The sequence below is a fragment of the Peromyscus maniculatus genome, chromosome 20 (assembly GCF_049852395.1).
Source record: "Peromyscus maniculatus bairdii isolate BWxNUB_F1_BW_parent chromosome 20, HU_Pman_BW_mat_3.1, whole genome shotgun sequence".
Lineage (NCBI taxonomy): Eukaryota > Metazoa > Chordata > Mammalia > Rodentia > Cricetidae > Peromyscus > Peromyscus maniculatus.
The window spans coordinates 63,004,358-63,020,481 of NC_134871.1; the positions used below are offsets into that span (position 1 = coordinate 63,004,358).

A 16,124-nucleotide genomic window follows, 5' to 3' on the forward strand; every position below is an offset into this window, starting at 1 on the left:
TCCTTCCACTGTGGAATGCAAGGGTCAGACTCGTTGTCAAGCTATGTGTTCATTATGCTCCCCAGCTCACGTCTTTTGAGTATCGGATGATGTCTTCACTTTTGTTCTGCTGAATGAGGATACCTGAGACTGGGAGGTTTACACAGAGCAGGACTTTTTCTTCTTCTTCTTCTTCTTCTTCTTCTTCTTCTTCTTCTTCTTCTTCTTCTTCTTCTTCTTCTTCTTTTTAATATTTATTTTATTTATTATGCATACAGTATTCTGCCTGCATTCCTGCAGGCCAGAAAAGGGCACCAGATTTCATTACAGATGGTTGTAAACCATCATGTGGTTGCTGGGAATCAAACTCGGGACCTCTGGAAGAATAGCCAGTGCTCTTAACCTCTGAGCCAGCTCTCCAGTCCCAGAGCAAGACTTCTTACGGTTCAGAAATCAGAGAAGCCTAACATCAAAGTACTATTAGTCTTGGTGTCTAACACGGTCTTGACTTCTAGCATGATGCCTTGAATGCTTCATACTCTGGAGGAGAAGCTATCTGTTCCTCACATAACAAAAGAGCAGAAAGCTCACCCCTAAAGTTCCCTTTGAGTGTGTCTTTTAAATTTTACTTTATTTTTCATTGAAAGTTTTATGCATATGTACAATATATCTTGGTCATGTATATCTTCCAATCTCTTCCTGCAATATTACCCTGCAATCCAACTACAACCGAGCTCCCCTAACATATCTCCTGATCTTATCCCTCCCAGCTTTATCTTCTCCCATTTTTGTTTTTTAAACCCGCTGAGTCTAGTTAGTGCTGGTCATGTGACATGGGTTATCCACTGAGACATGAACAACTCATCAGTGACCATTCTCAGGGAACATTGACTCTTTGTTTTGGGGTTTTTTGTTTGTTTTGTTTTGGATAAGGTTTCTTTGTGTAGCTTTGGAGCCTGTCCTGGAACTCACTCTGTAGACGAGGCTGGCCTCGAACTCACAGAAACTGCCTGTCTCTGCATTCTTTGTTTGTTTGTTTGCTTCCAATATCAACTCTTGTAGGGATAGGACCTTTTGCTCCCCTTTTCTGTCCCTGATGGAATTTTGACTATCTTGATCTTTGTAGGTCTTATTCAGTCAGTCACAGCTGCTGTGAGTCCATGTGTGTAACAGCCAAGTCATCATGTCCAGAAGACAGCATTTCAAGCATTACTTCTCATCCTCTGTCTCTATCTTCTTTCTATTCCATCTCAGAGATGTTTCCTGAGCACTCACAGTTGCTTATTCTCGGCATTTTGGGCAGGTATTAATTTCTGTATTAACCACTACCCACTAAAGTAAGGTTCTTCATCAAGATTGGGAGCAGCACAAATCTGTGGATATAAACACATTCTTAGAAGGCACTTTGAAAACAAGACCGTTTAGCCATACAACATTAATAGTTACCCCTGGACCTATAACTTACCAAGAGTGGATTTTGCCTTTGTTTGTTATATAAGGTGTGGATTCATTGCTGTAGAACATTCCTGCATCCAGTCAGGGAGTAGTTGTACCCGTATTCAGACTTGCCATATTGTGCCCTTGGGCACATACCACCCAATAGGTTGGCATTGTACTATGCAAGATCCATTGCTCAGTAAGACTACTGATGTCAGCTCCCAACAGGCAGCCTAGCATCTTTAGCTCTGTGAGTGAGTTTTCTGATCAATTCAAGATTTATTTCTCTATGTCCTACAACCAGTATATGGTGTCTTCAGTAATCAGGTCTAACCATCTCATTATGGTATGTTTTGAATGTCTCTGAGGCCTCCCTGACCAGTAGCTTGTGGGAGTTAATAACCTGTGCCAGCACTGAAATGTTATATAATAACCCCTGTCTTCTGGGAGCAGCATTGTCTGTTCAAGCTCCTTTCTTTAACTTTTTGGTTTTAGTTTACAAACTAGTGGGAGTTTTCATACATCCTTATTTTGGGTTAACCTACTCCCTGTCCCACCCCCTTTCCTTCTCCTAGTTTAAACCTTCAGCTCCCGATAACTCCGCCCCTCATTTTTCATACCCCATGCATTCTACTCTCCTCAAGCTTTTTACTTAGCATGCTGTCATTGGCTGCCATGTGGCTTCTCGTTGCACCCTTCATCTTGGTTCCCCCTCCCATCCCCTATCTCTCTGCCCCTATCATTCACTCCTCTACTTGCATGCACCCCCAACCCCCCTTTTCATTTCACCTGTCTTCTATCCCCTATCCCTAAATGCACCCCAGTGGCCTGTTTCTCAGCTTCCTGGCTGTCACATGTATTCCAGGTTAAGCACACAAAGCAAAGGATCTGAAGCTAAGGCCCATATGTAAGAGAGAACATGTGGTAGTGTTTGTCTTCTGGCACTTGGGTGACCTTGGTATAATTGTTTTTCTAGTTCCATTACCTGAACATTTCATTAGTTTGCTTTTCTTCACAACTGAGTAATGTTCAGTTGTGTCTCTCTACCACATTTTTATTATTTATTTATGAGTAGGTGGGCATCTAGGTTTATTCCGATTCTTAGCTATTGTGAACAGAGTGACAATGAATGTGGATGCACAACTATCTATCTCTGTAACAAGATATAAAGTCCTTTGTATCTATATACAGTCTCCTGGTTTATATCCAGGAGAGCTATATCTGGTAGTTCTGTTTTTAGTTTTTGTTGGCGGGGGTGGGGGGGTGGGGGTGGGTTTTCTTTCTTTTTCTTTCTTTCTTTCTTTTTTTTTTTTTTGGAGAAAGCTGCAGATCAACTAATGAAGTGCCTATTTGTATACACTCCCATCAACAGTGTATAAGAATTCCCATTTCCCCACATCTATACCAACATTTCTTGCCATAAGTGTTTACTAGCCATTTGGATTTCTTTTGAGAACTTTCTGTTCAGTTCCACAGCCCATTTTAAAATTGAGTTGCTTCCTTTAGGTTTAGGTTTTTGAGTTCTTTGTGTATTCTAGACACTCAACCTCTTTTATATGTATGGCTGACAAAGATTTCTCCCCCATTCTGTGGGCTTCCTCTTCACTCACTCGACAGTTTCCTTTGATGTACAGAAGTGTTTCGTTCATGAGATTTCGTTTGTCAGTTGGCCTCGTTTCCTGTACTACCTCTTCAGAAAGACGTCACCTGGGTCTGTTTATTACCATGTATTCCCCACTTTTTTCTCTAGCACAGCTGTTCGCAACCTGTGGGTCACGACCCCTTTGGGGCAGGTGTCAAACAACATTTTCACAGGGGTCGCCTAAGACCATCAGAAAACACAGATATTTACATTACAATTCATAACAGCAGTGAAATTACAGTTATGGGGTAGCAATGAAAATAATTTTATGGTTGGGGTCACCACAACATAAGGAACCGTATTAAAGAGTGGCAGCATTAGGAAGGTTGAAAACAACTGACCTGTCAGTTTCAAGGTTTCAGGTGTTTTTATCCTGTTACTTTGCTGAAAGAATTTGTCAACGGTAAGAATATTGGGGGGGGGGGGTGCAGCTGGAGAGGTGGCTCATTGGTAAAGAGCATTCACTCATGCTGGGTTCCTAGCACCCATATGGTAGCTCACAGCATCTGTAACTCTGGTTGATGTTCTTTTCTGGCCTCCCTGGGTTCTGCACAGACATAGTCCTCAGACAGACAAGCAGGCACATAGACATAGATAAGCCTGCAGGGCATTTTATTGATTGATTGATGTGGGAAGGCCCAGTTCACTTCAGGCAGTGTGACCCCAAAGAAGGCAGGCTGAGCACCCAGAAAGCAGTGTTCCACCATGGCTTCTGGTTTAGTATCTGCCTGGGCTTCCCTCGGTGCTGGACTGTTTCAGAATTTGTAAGTCAAATAAACCTTTTTCCTCCCTCCAAAAGGAATGATAATGGTGGTTATTTCCACATCATGGAAAGCAAATTATGATAGTCTTTAGGGTTTCATATACAGAATTATATAGTCTGCAAATAAGGATAATTTGATTTCTTTTTCTATTTGTATCTCTGATTTCCTTTGCTTGTTTTACTGCTCTCCCTTGAATAGTAGTGGACTCAGTGGACACCCTTGCCTTGTTCCTGATCTTCATGGAACACTGAGTTTTTCTTCATTTAACACCATGCATATGGCTATAGATTTGTTTACACAGTCTCTATTTCTGTTATGTTAGAGGTATGCTCTGTCTGTAAAGTCACCAAGACTTTCATCTGGAAAGGATGCGTTTAATGAGATGACCATGTCATTTCTGTGTTAGAGTATATTTATTTGATGAGCAATGTTTATTAATTTGTATAATTTGAACCATCCCCACATCTCTTGAATGAAGCCAGCTTGATCATGATAAATAATTTATTTGGATGTGATCTTAAGTTCAATTTGCCAATATTTTATTGAGAATTTTGCATGTGTTCATCAGGAGATCAGTCTAATGTTTTTCCTTTGTGTTGTTGTTGTTGTCTTTGGCTTTAGTATCAGGTACTATTGGCTTCATAACAGTTTGGAAGACTTTTTCCCTCCTCTATTTTATGGAATAATTTAAGTAGTATTACTGTTCTTCTGATAGAATTCTGGGGTGAGCATATCTGGTCATGGACCTTTCTTAGTTGGAAGAGTTTTTATTCTCTAATCCCATTGCTGGAAATGGATCCCATGGTTTAATTTTGGTATGTTGTTTAATCCCATGGATCATGGTTTAATTTTGGTATGTTGTATACATCTAGAAATTGATCCATTTCTTTTAGATTTTCCAATTTAATATAATAGAGGTTTGTTTTATTTATTTATTTTTAAGTGTATCAATTTTTGTCTGAGTGTATGTGCGTGGTGTCAGCAGAGGCCAGAATTTATGGGTGTTGGATCCCTTGGGATTGGAGTTACAGACAATAACTGCCATGTGAATGCTGAGTCTTGAACCCAGGTTTTCTGCAAGAGCACTCAGTGCTCTTAACCCGTCAGTCATCTCTCCAGCCCCTAACGTAATAGAGTTTAAAAAGTATATCATTATGATTTTCTTAATTTCATAGATATTCATTGTTATGCTTCCCTTTTTGGTTCTAATTTTACTAATTTGGGTTTTCCTTTTTTCTCTTGTTTAATCTGGCAAAGCATTTGTCTCTTATTTTTTTCATAGAATTAGCTCTTCATTTGATTCCTTTACTTTGTGTCATTAACTTCAGCAATTTATTTTTTTAAAGGGGTGAAAGAAGGAGAATTTTTATTAGTATATATTATTTATATGAAATAATGAGTTTCATTAAGATTCTCTGATCAGATTTATACCCCATTACTATGTTTTTCTCCCTTATCCTCCCTGTTCCTGGTTTTATTTTCTTAATCTTTTTTTTATTCTTTGAGAATTTCATGCATTACAATGCAGTATGATTATATACACTTCCTATATCTCACTCATGTACTCCCAAACTCCTGACAACTTTTAGCCCTGAATTTTAAAAATTGATTAATATTTTTTTGTGTATGGGTGGGTTTTGCCTGTATGTATGCCTGTGCACAAGGTGTCGGTTCCCCTGGAACTGGTTACAGATGGTGATGAATTGTCGTGTGGCTTCTAGAAATTGAACTCAGGTGCTTTGGAAGAGAGCAGTTGTTGATATCAACCTTTATTCCATTCTGGTCAGATACAATGCAGGTTGTTATTTCCCTTTTTCTAGATTTGTTGGGATTTGCTTTGTGTCTTAATATGTGGTCAATTTAGGAAAAATTTCCACAGGTTGCTGATGAGAATGGGTATTTAGTGTTTGAGTGGCATGTTCATGATTTATGATCTCATTTAATTCCGGTTTATCTCTTTAAATTTTTTCTGGATGACCCGTCTATTGGTGAGAGTTCGGTATTGAAGGCAGTCACCATCACTGTTTGGGGTTAATTACTCACTATCGGATTGAAGAACAGAACTAATATTGCTGTGTTATGCGCCCTTTCTAAGGCTTTTGAGTAAGGGGCCAAGTGTTTAGCTTGTGAGGTGGAATGTGTTCCCGTGCTCTCTTTTACTGTGATCCTTTATACGTGCTTGGGCTCTCACTTATATTTGGATTTTTTCTTAAGTGATCTATATTCCATGAATAGATTGTTTAAGGATTAACAATAGGATAAAACTTTTTAGCTGTTTCTTTTTTTTTTTTACTATAAGTATATGCAATATATATAATCAAGACTTACATTAACATAAACATTTGACAAATTCAGAGAAAATACTCCATTATTTATCCTATTTTGGTGAGTCCAAAATGTTGTACCTAATTCACTTTCTATTCTAACTTGTATTACCAACCAAAAACTATATTTTGATGTCTATCAAACTTAAATACTTTACACCTCTTCAGTGAGTTTATTTTCTGAATTTTTTCACAAGGAAAATTATAATTGTCTAGTCTTCAACTTCCTCAGTGACCTGAGAAGGAAATAATATTCCCTAAGTAAGTAGACAGTGCAAACAAGCAACTTCTAATGTGAGAAATGTCAGAAACAGCTGGCTGCCAGGACAGTCACCCAAGGTTCCTCTGCAATGTTGGGGCATCCATCTTTGGCCTAAGGCCTAGTATATCTGACAGACTTATCCGTGAAGCAGGGTTTTCTGAAGGGCTGACCTACTTTGTCATGGCAAGGTTTGGCAGTCCTTTCTTTTGTTTCCTGCTTGTCTATTTGAACAGCATACTGTCAGCAGCTGAGGCAAAGGTACTTTCTTGCCCAATGGCTAACTTTTGCCACAAAGAAAGTAAACTCCATATGGAGTTTCTTCAATGCCCATCATCTTCTCTGAAGTAGATTTTTTTGATTGGTGGTGTCAGAAGCCGATATGCCTCATTGTTATAAGAATTAACCATAGGACAAAACTTTTTAGCTGTTTCTTATTCTGTATTTACTATATTTATCATATTTTAGAATGTAGAATGTTGTAAGGCTTAGTTTCATCAAAAATTCAGAAAAGGGGGGAAGAGGAGGGGGGCAGGAAGGGAGAGAACAAGGGAATCTGGCTGTTATGTAGAACTGAATAGTATTGTAAAATAAAATAAAATTTTAAAAAAAAGAAAAGAGAAATGTATTCAGTCAAACTTCAAAAAAAAAATTCGGGCGGTGGTGGCGCATGCCTTTAATCCCAGCACTCGGGACGCAGAGGCAGGCGGATCTCTGTGAGTTCGAGGCCAGCCTGGTCTACAGAGCGAGATCCAGGAAAGGTGCAAAGCTACACAGAGAAACCCTGTCTCGAAGAAAAAAAAAAAATTCAGAAAAGTAGCAATCATATCCTCTAGCCTTCATTATATATGCTCCTTATGTATCGTGACAGGATGTATTTTCTTTTATTAAATTAAACAGCACTTTTAAGTATAATCTTCTCTTAGTGACCACATATGCCGTCTTCAATACTCTGTCCTTTAAGAAAATAACTAAGGACTTCCTCTGTTTTCAAGACGGGTTCCGTGGCACCCTTATTTATGGACCAGACAGAAGAACCCGAGTCAAATACAACAGACGGCACAGAATTGTATGAAGACAGCCAGCTTAGCAGTCGCTCAAAAGCAATTGCATCAAAAACCAAAGAGATTGAGCAGGTAAGAATGCAGTCTTCCAATAGAACAGCTCCTGGTTTGCACTGAATTAATATACTGGTTCGTCTATTCCTCTTCTAACTCCAAGATTCAGGTGGCAACTTTGTTCTGCTCTGTGGTGTATACCTACCACTTAAAGCAGTGAGTCATGTGTGGCAGACTCAGGAAAGTATTTTTTGGTTGACTGATGGATAAAGTCATAACCCTGACAGTGACCTTTGAGTGCTTCCGGAGTCACTTAAGATCAGAGGTGTCTTATATCACCACCAACCTCTCTTAGGCTTCATTCCTAACAGTGTTTGATCAAGGTGTTATTTAAAGGGGTGAATGCTTTAATGCCCTCTTTTGTTCCTAAGTTGTAGCTCTCTTTCTTTTTAAGATTGATTAAATTTTATTTTATGTGCTTTTGTATGAGTGTTTTGTATATATGTCTATGTACCACGTGTGTGCCTGGTGCCCTCAAAGGTCTGAAGAGGGTATTGGATCCCCTGGAACTGAAGTTACAGGTAGTTATAAGCTGCTGTGTGGGTGCTTGGAATTGAAACCGGGTCCTCTGAAAGAGCAGCTAGTGCTCTTAACCACCCTATCCCCTAAGTTGTAGCTTTTTATTTTGTTTTTTTTTTTTTCAAGACAGGGTTTCTCTATGTACCCTCGGCTGTCATGAAACCTGCTCTGTAGACCAACCTGGCCTCAATCTCACAGAGATCCTCCTGTCTCTGCCTGTTGAGTGCTGGGATTAAAAGTGAGCGCCATCACTGCTTGTATGTAGTATTTTTAAAGACAAGTTCTCTTAAGAATGTAACTGGTGTACTCACTCATAAGTGGATACTAGATATAAAGCAAAGGATAACCAGACTGCAACCCACAGCTCCAGGGAGGCTAGCTAGTAAGGGGGACCCTAGGAAGGACACATGGATCACCCAGCAGTCGAGAAATGGATGAGATATACATGAGCAAACTGGGAGGGAGGGGGGGTAATAAAGGGCAAGGGACAGAGGATGAGAGCTTAGGGGAGCGGGAGGTTCAAGCTGGAACGGGAACAGAGTAGGAGAGCAAGGAAAGAGATACCATGATAAATGAAGACACCATGGGTATAGGGAGAAGCAGAGTGCTAGGGAGGTTCCCAGGAATCCACAAGGATGACTCCACCATAGACTAATGGCAATAGTCGAGAGGGTGCCTGAGCTGGCCTACTCTGGTGATGGGATGACTGAATACCCTAACTGTCATAGAACCCTCATCCAGTGACTGATGGAAGCAGATGCAGAGAGATTCACGGCCTGGTCCCAGACAGAGCTCCAGGAATCCGTTCGATAAGAGAGAGGAGGGATTCTATGAGCAAGGGATATCGAGACCATGATTGGAAAAAGTACAGAGACAACTAGCCAAACTAGTAGAAATGTATGAACTGTGGACAAATAGCAGGAGAAAAATAATTTGATAAGCCTGAAGTACATCATGATACCCTGTCTTGAAAAAGTAATAGGGTGCTATAAGATAGAAGCTGTGTGGAACTTTCTCTTTCCATTAGAGAATTTGGTTTCACACCTGGGGAAGAAGTAAGACCAGAATCTCCCCAAATTCAGAATTCTAGCACATGATAATACATGTATGTATAATAATTTATTACTTATTTTTAAATAGAGGAAATAATTTTCAGGAATTTTTTTCCAATTTAAAGATTAAATATCAATGCATAATAGAAAGTCATGAAGGTCTGTAAAAACAAGATGGTTGCTACATTGATGTTCAGTAATTCCTCTTTATATTTTTCATGTACATGGATTGTTTAAAAAAATTTTAATGGGGGCTGGAGAGATGGCTCAGAGGTTAAGAGCACTGACTGCTCTTCCAGAGGTCCTGAGTTCAATTCCCAGCAACCACATGGTGGCTCACAACCATCTGTAATAAGATCTGATGCCCTCTTCTGGTCATACATGCTGTATACAAAATAAATAAATAAATCTTTTAAAAAAAATTTAATGAATAATAGCAATTATTTTTGTGTATGAATGTTTTGCCTTCATGTATGTCTGTGTGCCACATGCGTGCCTGGTGCCATCAGAGGCCAGAAGAGGGCATCAGATCCCTAGAACTAGAATTTCAGACAATTGTGAGCCACCATGTAAGTGCTGGAATTGAACCCAGGTCCTCTGGAAGAGGAACAGCTGCTGAAATGTCTCTTCAGCTCCCCTGGGGTTTTGAAACCCCAGGTCTTTTCACTGAGGCAATGTTATAGTTTAAATAAAAATTCCACTTCAGAATTTCCTAGTGGCCACAGTGTAGCAGTTCTTGAAGTTTAAAGGCAGGCAGATGGGGTAGAGTGTAGCAGAATCACCTCAATGCAGGGACATAATCTTTTGATAGATTGTCACCTTGTCATCCCTGGGCATTTGAGAATTTTATTAGTGTTAATGGTGCTGGTGATTTTTTTTTTAATAAAAGATTCAGATTAGAATTAAATATGGTAGAGCACTAGTGTAAATTCTCTATCCAGAAGACATTCATTCATTTCTGTCCAAGATATGCTATATTTCTAGAAATGAACTGTTTCAAACATCCCACTTCCATTCAACATTCTGTGTTAGGTAGGGACTACCTTCTTAACCCAACACATTTGGCTTCCTTATGCTCTGGCACCTATTCTTGCTCATTGTCTGCTGTTGGGTTTTTTGTTTGTTTTGTTTTTTTGTTTTTTGGCTCTTTTAGCTCTTTGGCTCTTTTGAGGGTCCCGCCACCCAGCTCCCAAATAAATCACACATGGAGGCTTATTCTTAATTATAAATGTCCAGCCTTAGTTTGGCTTGTTTCTTGCCAGCTTTTCTTTACTTAAATTATCCTGTCTACCTTTTGCCTCTGGGCTTTTCCCTTTCTCTATTTTGTCACATGTCCAGCTGATATATGCTGGAGTGAGTATGTGTGATATGAAAGATAGTGAGCAAACAGCTGGAGATGCTCTTCAATCAATATTTGAAATGACTAAAGAAATGAACAATATGAGGTTTCCTTTGTTCCTGGGCTTTGAGTAAGAATTAACTTACAATATTCAGTCCATTTACATTTAGCAAATTCAGAGAAAGCATTCCACCATCCATCCATCTTAGTGATTCCAAAGTTTTATATATAATTTATTTTCTATCATAACTAAGGAAACCTACAAGTATAACTATTTAGTCTTCAGCTCCATCAAAGACCCAGAAGGATGTACTGTTACTTAACAACAGATCATTTGGCTGCCTAGACAGTCACCCAAAGTTTCTTTGCAATTTTGGGGCATCAGTCTTCAGCCTACAGGCCCAGAGTATCTGGCACACTCTTCTGTGAAGCAGAAATTGTGAGGAATTGTTTTGCCTTGTTTTGGCAAAGTTCAACAGTCTTTTTCCTGTATAGCCTGCATGTCCAGTCCGCACACCACATTGTCAGCAGTCAAAGGCAAAGGCAGCTTCTTTGCCCAGTGGCTAACCTTGCCACAATGAAAGCAAACTCCATAAAGAGTTTCTTCAGTGCTCATATTCTCTGAAGTAATTGGTGCTGCCAGGAGCAGATGTGTCTCATTGACGTGAAAAACTTTAACAAAACATTTTAAATGCCATATTCTATAGGTCCTTGAAGTATTTGGAGACCATCTATCTAAAATATATCTATTTAACCTAGAAAAATGTCTATAAATTTGATTGTTATAAATGATTACTGACCTATGTTTCCTGATTATCCTATATAGTTTATAATAATAGCTTTCAAAAACTAGAACATTATCCTACATTTCCAAATGAACTGCATAGGCACAATACTTGTAACAAAAATACAAACATACATACAATATGTTGTAACAAAAGTAACCTTAAACTTTTATCAATATACAAAAATCCTTTAAACAAGAATAAGAACATATATCCAGTGCAACAAACATAACTTTAAATTTGTATCAATAGTCTATGTTCCCCTGAATGATAACAAGTATCTATAACCCACCAAATAACCAAAAACCACCCACACCCCCCAGCTCTTGGCAATGTGGGCGTAGTTTTCTCTATAAACTGCTTCCAGCTGACTGTGGACGAAGTATCTTCAGGGTCCCAGAGAGAAAACAGATAATGGCCAAGTCCTGGGAAGACTAGCAGTAATCTTGGCTGTTTATATGCCTACTTAAAATGGAATTATTGTGTATTTGTTTGATAATATCTAGTTGAATATGGTGAGGGTAGCAACTTTTTTCCCCCAAGGTAAGGTTTCTCTGTGTAGCCCTGGCTATTCTGGAACTCACTCTGTAGACCAAGCTGGCCTAGAATTCAGAGTTCTGCTGCCTCTGCCTCCCAAGTGCTAGGATTTAAAGGCATGCGCCACCACCACCCAGCTGTAGGGTAGGAACATCTTAAGAAGGGTTACTTACTTGCTGTTCTTTTTTTTTTTTTTTTTTTTTTTTAAGATTTATTTATTTATTATGTATACAGTGTTCTGCCTGCATGTATGCCTGCAGGCCAGAAGAGGGCACCAGATCTCATTACAGATGGTTGTGAGCCACCATGTGGTTGCTGGGAATTGAACTCAGGACCTTTGGGAGAATAGCCAGTGCTCTTAACCTCTGAGCCATCTCTCCAGCCCTACTATGCTGTTCTTGACCGTAAAAAGTAGAGTGAATGCCATAGCATTTGATAAAGGGGATTGGCTGTTCTGATTTTAACTTGAAACGCCTCAGACTATAATACCTATCTGTACATACATACTTACGTATATGTAACACACACCCACACGTGTTCTCATTGAAGCCAGGCACTATCTGTTAGTCATAGCCCTGGTATGTGTTATATCACTGTAGGTCATAACTATCCAGGAGCTCCAACTGCCTAAGAAACATCAAGTGAATTTTGAAATCATTTTGGTTTTGGCCTAGGCATTAGCTGATAGGTAAATATTATTGTGCTCCAAAACTAGATTGATACATGTATCAATTTTTTGTTTGCTTTAAATTCCACATTTTAACCATTTTTAATGGGGCTTTTTATTAGCTTTTCTGCAAAGGTTGGACTAGGTAATCTTTGACTCTTCCTATTTAAATCATATTTGATATTCTTTTTGTCTATGAACCCAGTGTATTTGTTTTATTGTAGTGTAGCTGGAGTTTTCTCTCCAGTTCTGACAGCCCACTTATAAAATAAACACACAAACGCTTATAATATTTAAACTGTTTGGCCTAATGGCTCAGGCTTCTTGCTAGCTGTTCCTATATCTTAAATATCTTAACCCATTTCTATTAGTCTATAAGTTGCCATGTGATTCGTGGCTTACTGGTACCTTACATCTCGCTTGTCATGACAGCAGCTGGCAGTGTCTCTCTCACTGAGCCTGCCTGTTCCCAGAATTCTCTTCTCTGCTTGTCCCACCTATACTTCCTGCCTGGCTACTGGCCAATCAGCATTTTATTTATACAGAGCAATATCCACAGCATTGTAGTGCTGGGAATCGAACCCAGGCCCTCGCATGCTGAGCAAGCACACTGCTGTTGAGCTGTGTGTGCAGTCCTTTGTTCTGTCTATTGCTTGGTGTTTTTAATTGTTAACACTCTTAGTAGACACATAAAGGTATCTTATATGAAAATGAAATCCTGTCACCAGCCTGCTGAGCCCCAGCACTCTGACTAGCTCCTGCTCCTTCTTTTCCTAAGTTCATTAATAAAGGTTAGGCAGTTGTCCTGGAACTGTGAATGAGAGCTGTGGACACTGAGAAGAATCCGCTTTTTTAGTTTGTGATAATTTAAAATGAAATTGTTTTCAAATAGAGGAAGCTCTATCTATTGTTATGTGTATGAGTGAAGCATTTAGCCTACTTCACATAACAGAAACATTCTCTGTTTTTCCTTGTTATCAGACAAGTTACAAGTGTTCTTAAAAGTACAGTTCTCCCTCAGTATTATCATGTCTAGCCATCAAGTCTACCCAGTTGTATTTAACAATCCATTACCAGCCACTTCTTCAGATTTTGGATGTATATTTAGTAAAACACAATCCTAAGATTTGCCTCTGGGGGAAAAATTGTATTTCTAAAATAACTAAAAATAATTATTTTTGGCCAAATTTTAAAGTTTTTGAAATGTATAGTTTACCAGATAAATCCCGTTTGTGGTGTTACTACTGGAACTTACTGCTGAAGTAGTGTGGGGTAGTTTTCATTTGAAGAAAAGGAGCTGGGGCTGGTGATGTAACCAAGTTGGCAGTTACCTAGCATGCATGAGGTGCCGGGTTTGATTGCCCAGCAAATCATAAACCTGGTGTGGTCGTTCATGCCTGCAGTCTGAGCACTCAGAAGGTATTCAAGGTCATGCTTACTGTATAGCACATTTGAGGACCTGGGAGAGAAAGAGTTAACTTGATATGAGATAATCTGTCATATTGGAAGTATCAGAATTAAGTCTCTCAGCCTTTAACATTTCAATAGTTATACCTAGCATAAGTCCATAATAAGCTTAATGGCTTTTTTTTGGTTAAAAAAATAGTCTAAATTCCAAATATTTATATGAACCATACTATAAAAGGGTACAAGGTATTAGGAGTCCATTCTAGACCTTATCCTTGGGGATGCTGCCCCAAGGGAATGCAGAAAAGTCTGTTTAGGAAGAGTGTTCCAGTAGGATTAGGCCAAGTGCCAGCACTGTTCAGTGTTCTGTGAAGACTTCGTCTGGTGGTGCAAATTGCCCTTCCTAATACTAAGTTCTGTTGTTTGAAATCAGCAGTTTTACTTGTTGCTAGATAAAATGTTAAAGACATTCATAAAGTACAGTCTAGTTGCCACTGCTTTCAATTAATGCTTTACGGATCCCTTTCCACATTTGTTAAGTGTAATTAAGTAAGTACTGGTTCTGTAGCAAGATTGACAACCTGTCTCGGAACACCCTCCCTGTTTTGGAAATCCCAGCGCATGTGCCAGTGTTAAGTGATACTTGCCTGTTTCTTTGTAGCCCTGAGGTGATGGTCACTCTTGGATTCCTTCCTGGGAATATTTTGTAGCCAGCACGGTCTGTGTCGGGGCTTGGACCCCTTGCCTCTGTGCCTTCTGCTCTTGCTCTCTGTGGAGCCCAGGAGGGTCTCAGTCTTCTCCCATTAAGGCTTGTTCTTGTGTTTCCCACCCTGTTTCCTCTCTGTCCTCTTCTTTTCCCTCCTCTCATTCATAATTTTTCAAAATTTAAAACTTTATTATGAAATACCCTGCTTATTCTGGGTAACTGTGATCTTGTTTTCATCTTTTATGTTTGGCTTTTTCTTTTTCTCAGTGTTCTTTATCTCGATATAACATATAACATTAAAAATGATTTCTTCTGGGGCTGGGGAGATGGCTCCGAGGTTAAGAGCACTGGCTGGCTGCTCTTCCAAAGGACTGGGTTCAGTTCCCAGTACCCACTCACATGGCAGCTCACAACTATCTGAAACTCCAGCTCCAGGGGATCTGACCCCCTCACACAGACATGTAGGCAAAACAACAATTATGTAATGTACAAATAATTTTTTTAAAATAATTTCTTCCTTGGAATTTTCTACTCTCCTTTCCCCTTCTTAAAACCATAAACTGTTCCCTTATTTTTCCTCTTTATGTGCTGTCTTTTATTTTTCAAGATGTAATCACGTGTAACATCTGCTGCTGTCTTCTCTTGACTGTTGTTAAATGTACGGGTTTCACACTTGAAAGTAGCAAACTTGACTCTCAGGTGTTCTCACATTAATACAGTGTGAGCTCGTTGATATTTTATGGAAGACTTCTGTAAAATTACACTAAAAATTGTGATTCTATTCAAAGGTAACTTGAAGTCATATATCAGATATGTGCAGAGGAGGGGGGAGCTGATTATGTTATCTGGTTTTTCCTTATCTGCCTGTCTGTCTGTATCTGGGGGTGGGGAGAAGGGTGTCAGGACAGTCTGACAGGCCCTGGACATCAAACTCAGGTTCCTTCATCTGCTGAGCCACCTCACTGGCCCCCTTTTTTCTTTTGTGATGTGTTTTCTTTTTTCTCCCCCCTCACTTCTCTCTCTCTCTCTTTTTTTTTAATGTGTGTGTTTTGTTGTTTGAAAGTTTTTATAATCATGCTTTGGTATTCCAGGAACATTGTTTCCAGGGTCCCTACAGTTACCAGAATCCTTAAGTGCTCCAGCCCCTGGTGGAAATACAGAAATCAGTATTTGTGTGTAGCATGTGCATAGCCCCCATAAACTTATTCTTGACAATTTTTTTTTTTTCAATGTGGCATTGGCCAGGAACTGAACTCAGGTTCTCTTCAAGACCAGCAAGTCATCCTTCAGCTCCCTCCTTTATAATTAAGTAAAATATAACAAACAAACAAAAAGAAGAGGAGGAGGAGGAGGAAAAACCCTTAATGTAATGTATGGTTTAAACAGTAAATCAGACAGAGACAGATGTAAAGAGTCAGTTCTAACCAAGACAACCTGCAGGTTAAGATTTTTAAAGAGATAGAAGCCAGGCAGTGGTGGCTCACTTGGGAGGCAGAGGTAGGCAGATTTCTGTTGGCCAGCCTGGTCTACAAAGCGAGTTCCAGGACAGCTAGGACTGTTACACAGAGAAACCCTGTCTCGAAATGGAT

At 39.4% G+C, this 16,124-nt stretch overlaps 1 protein-coding gene across 21 annotated transcripts in view; it reads left to right on the top strand.

Annotated features, from left to right (window-relative positions):
* The window catches only part of Pphln1 (periphilin 1), a 131,834-nt gene that overhangs the window by 100,299 nt on the left and 15,411 nt on the right, over window positions 1–16,124 (top strand). For all 21 annotated transcript variants that reach the window (XM_015993173.3, XM_076556658.1, XM_006974310.4 and 18 more), the window contains one exon: window positions 7,401–7,541. In XM_015993173.3, the coding sequence (XP_015848659.3) occupies window positions 7,401–7,541 (141 nt within the window). The remainder of the gene's footprint in view (window positions 1–7,400; window positions 7,542–16,124) is intronic.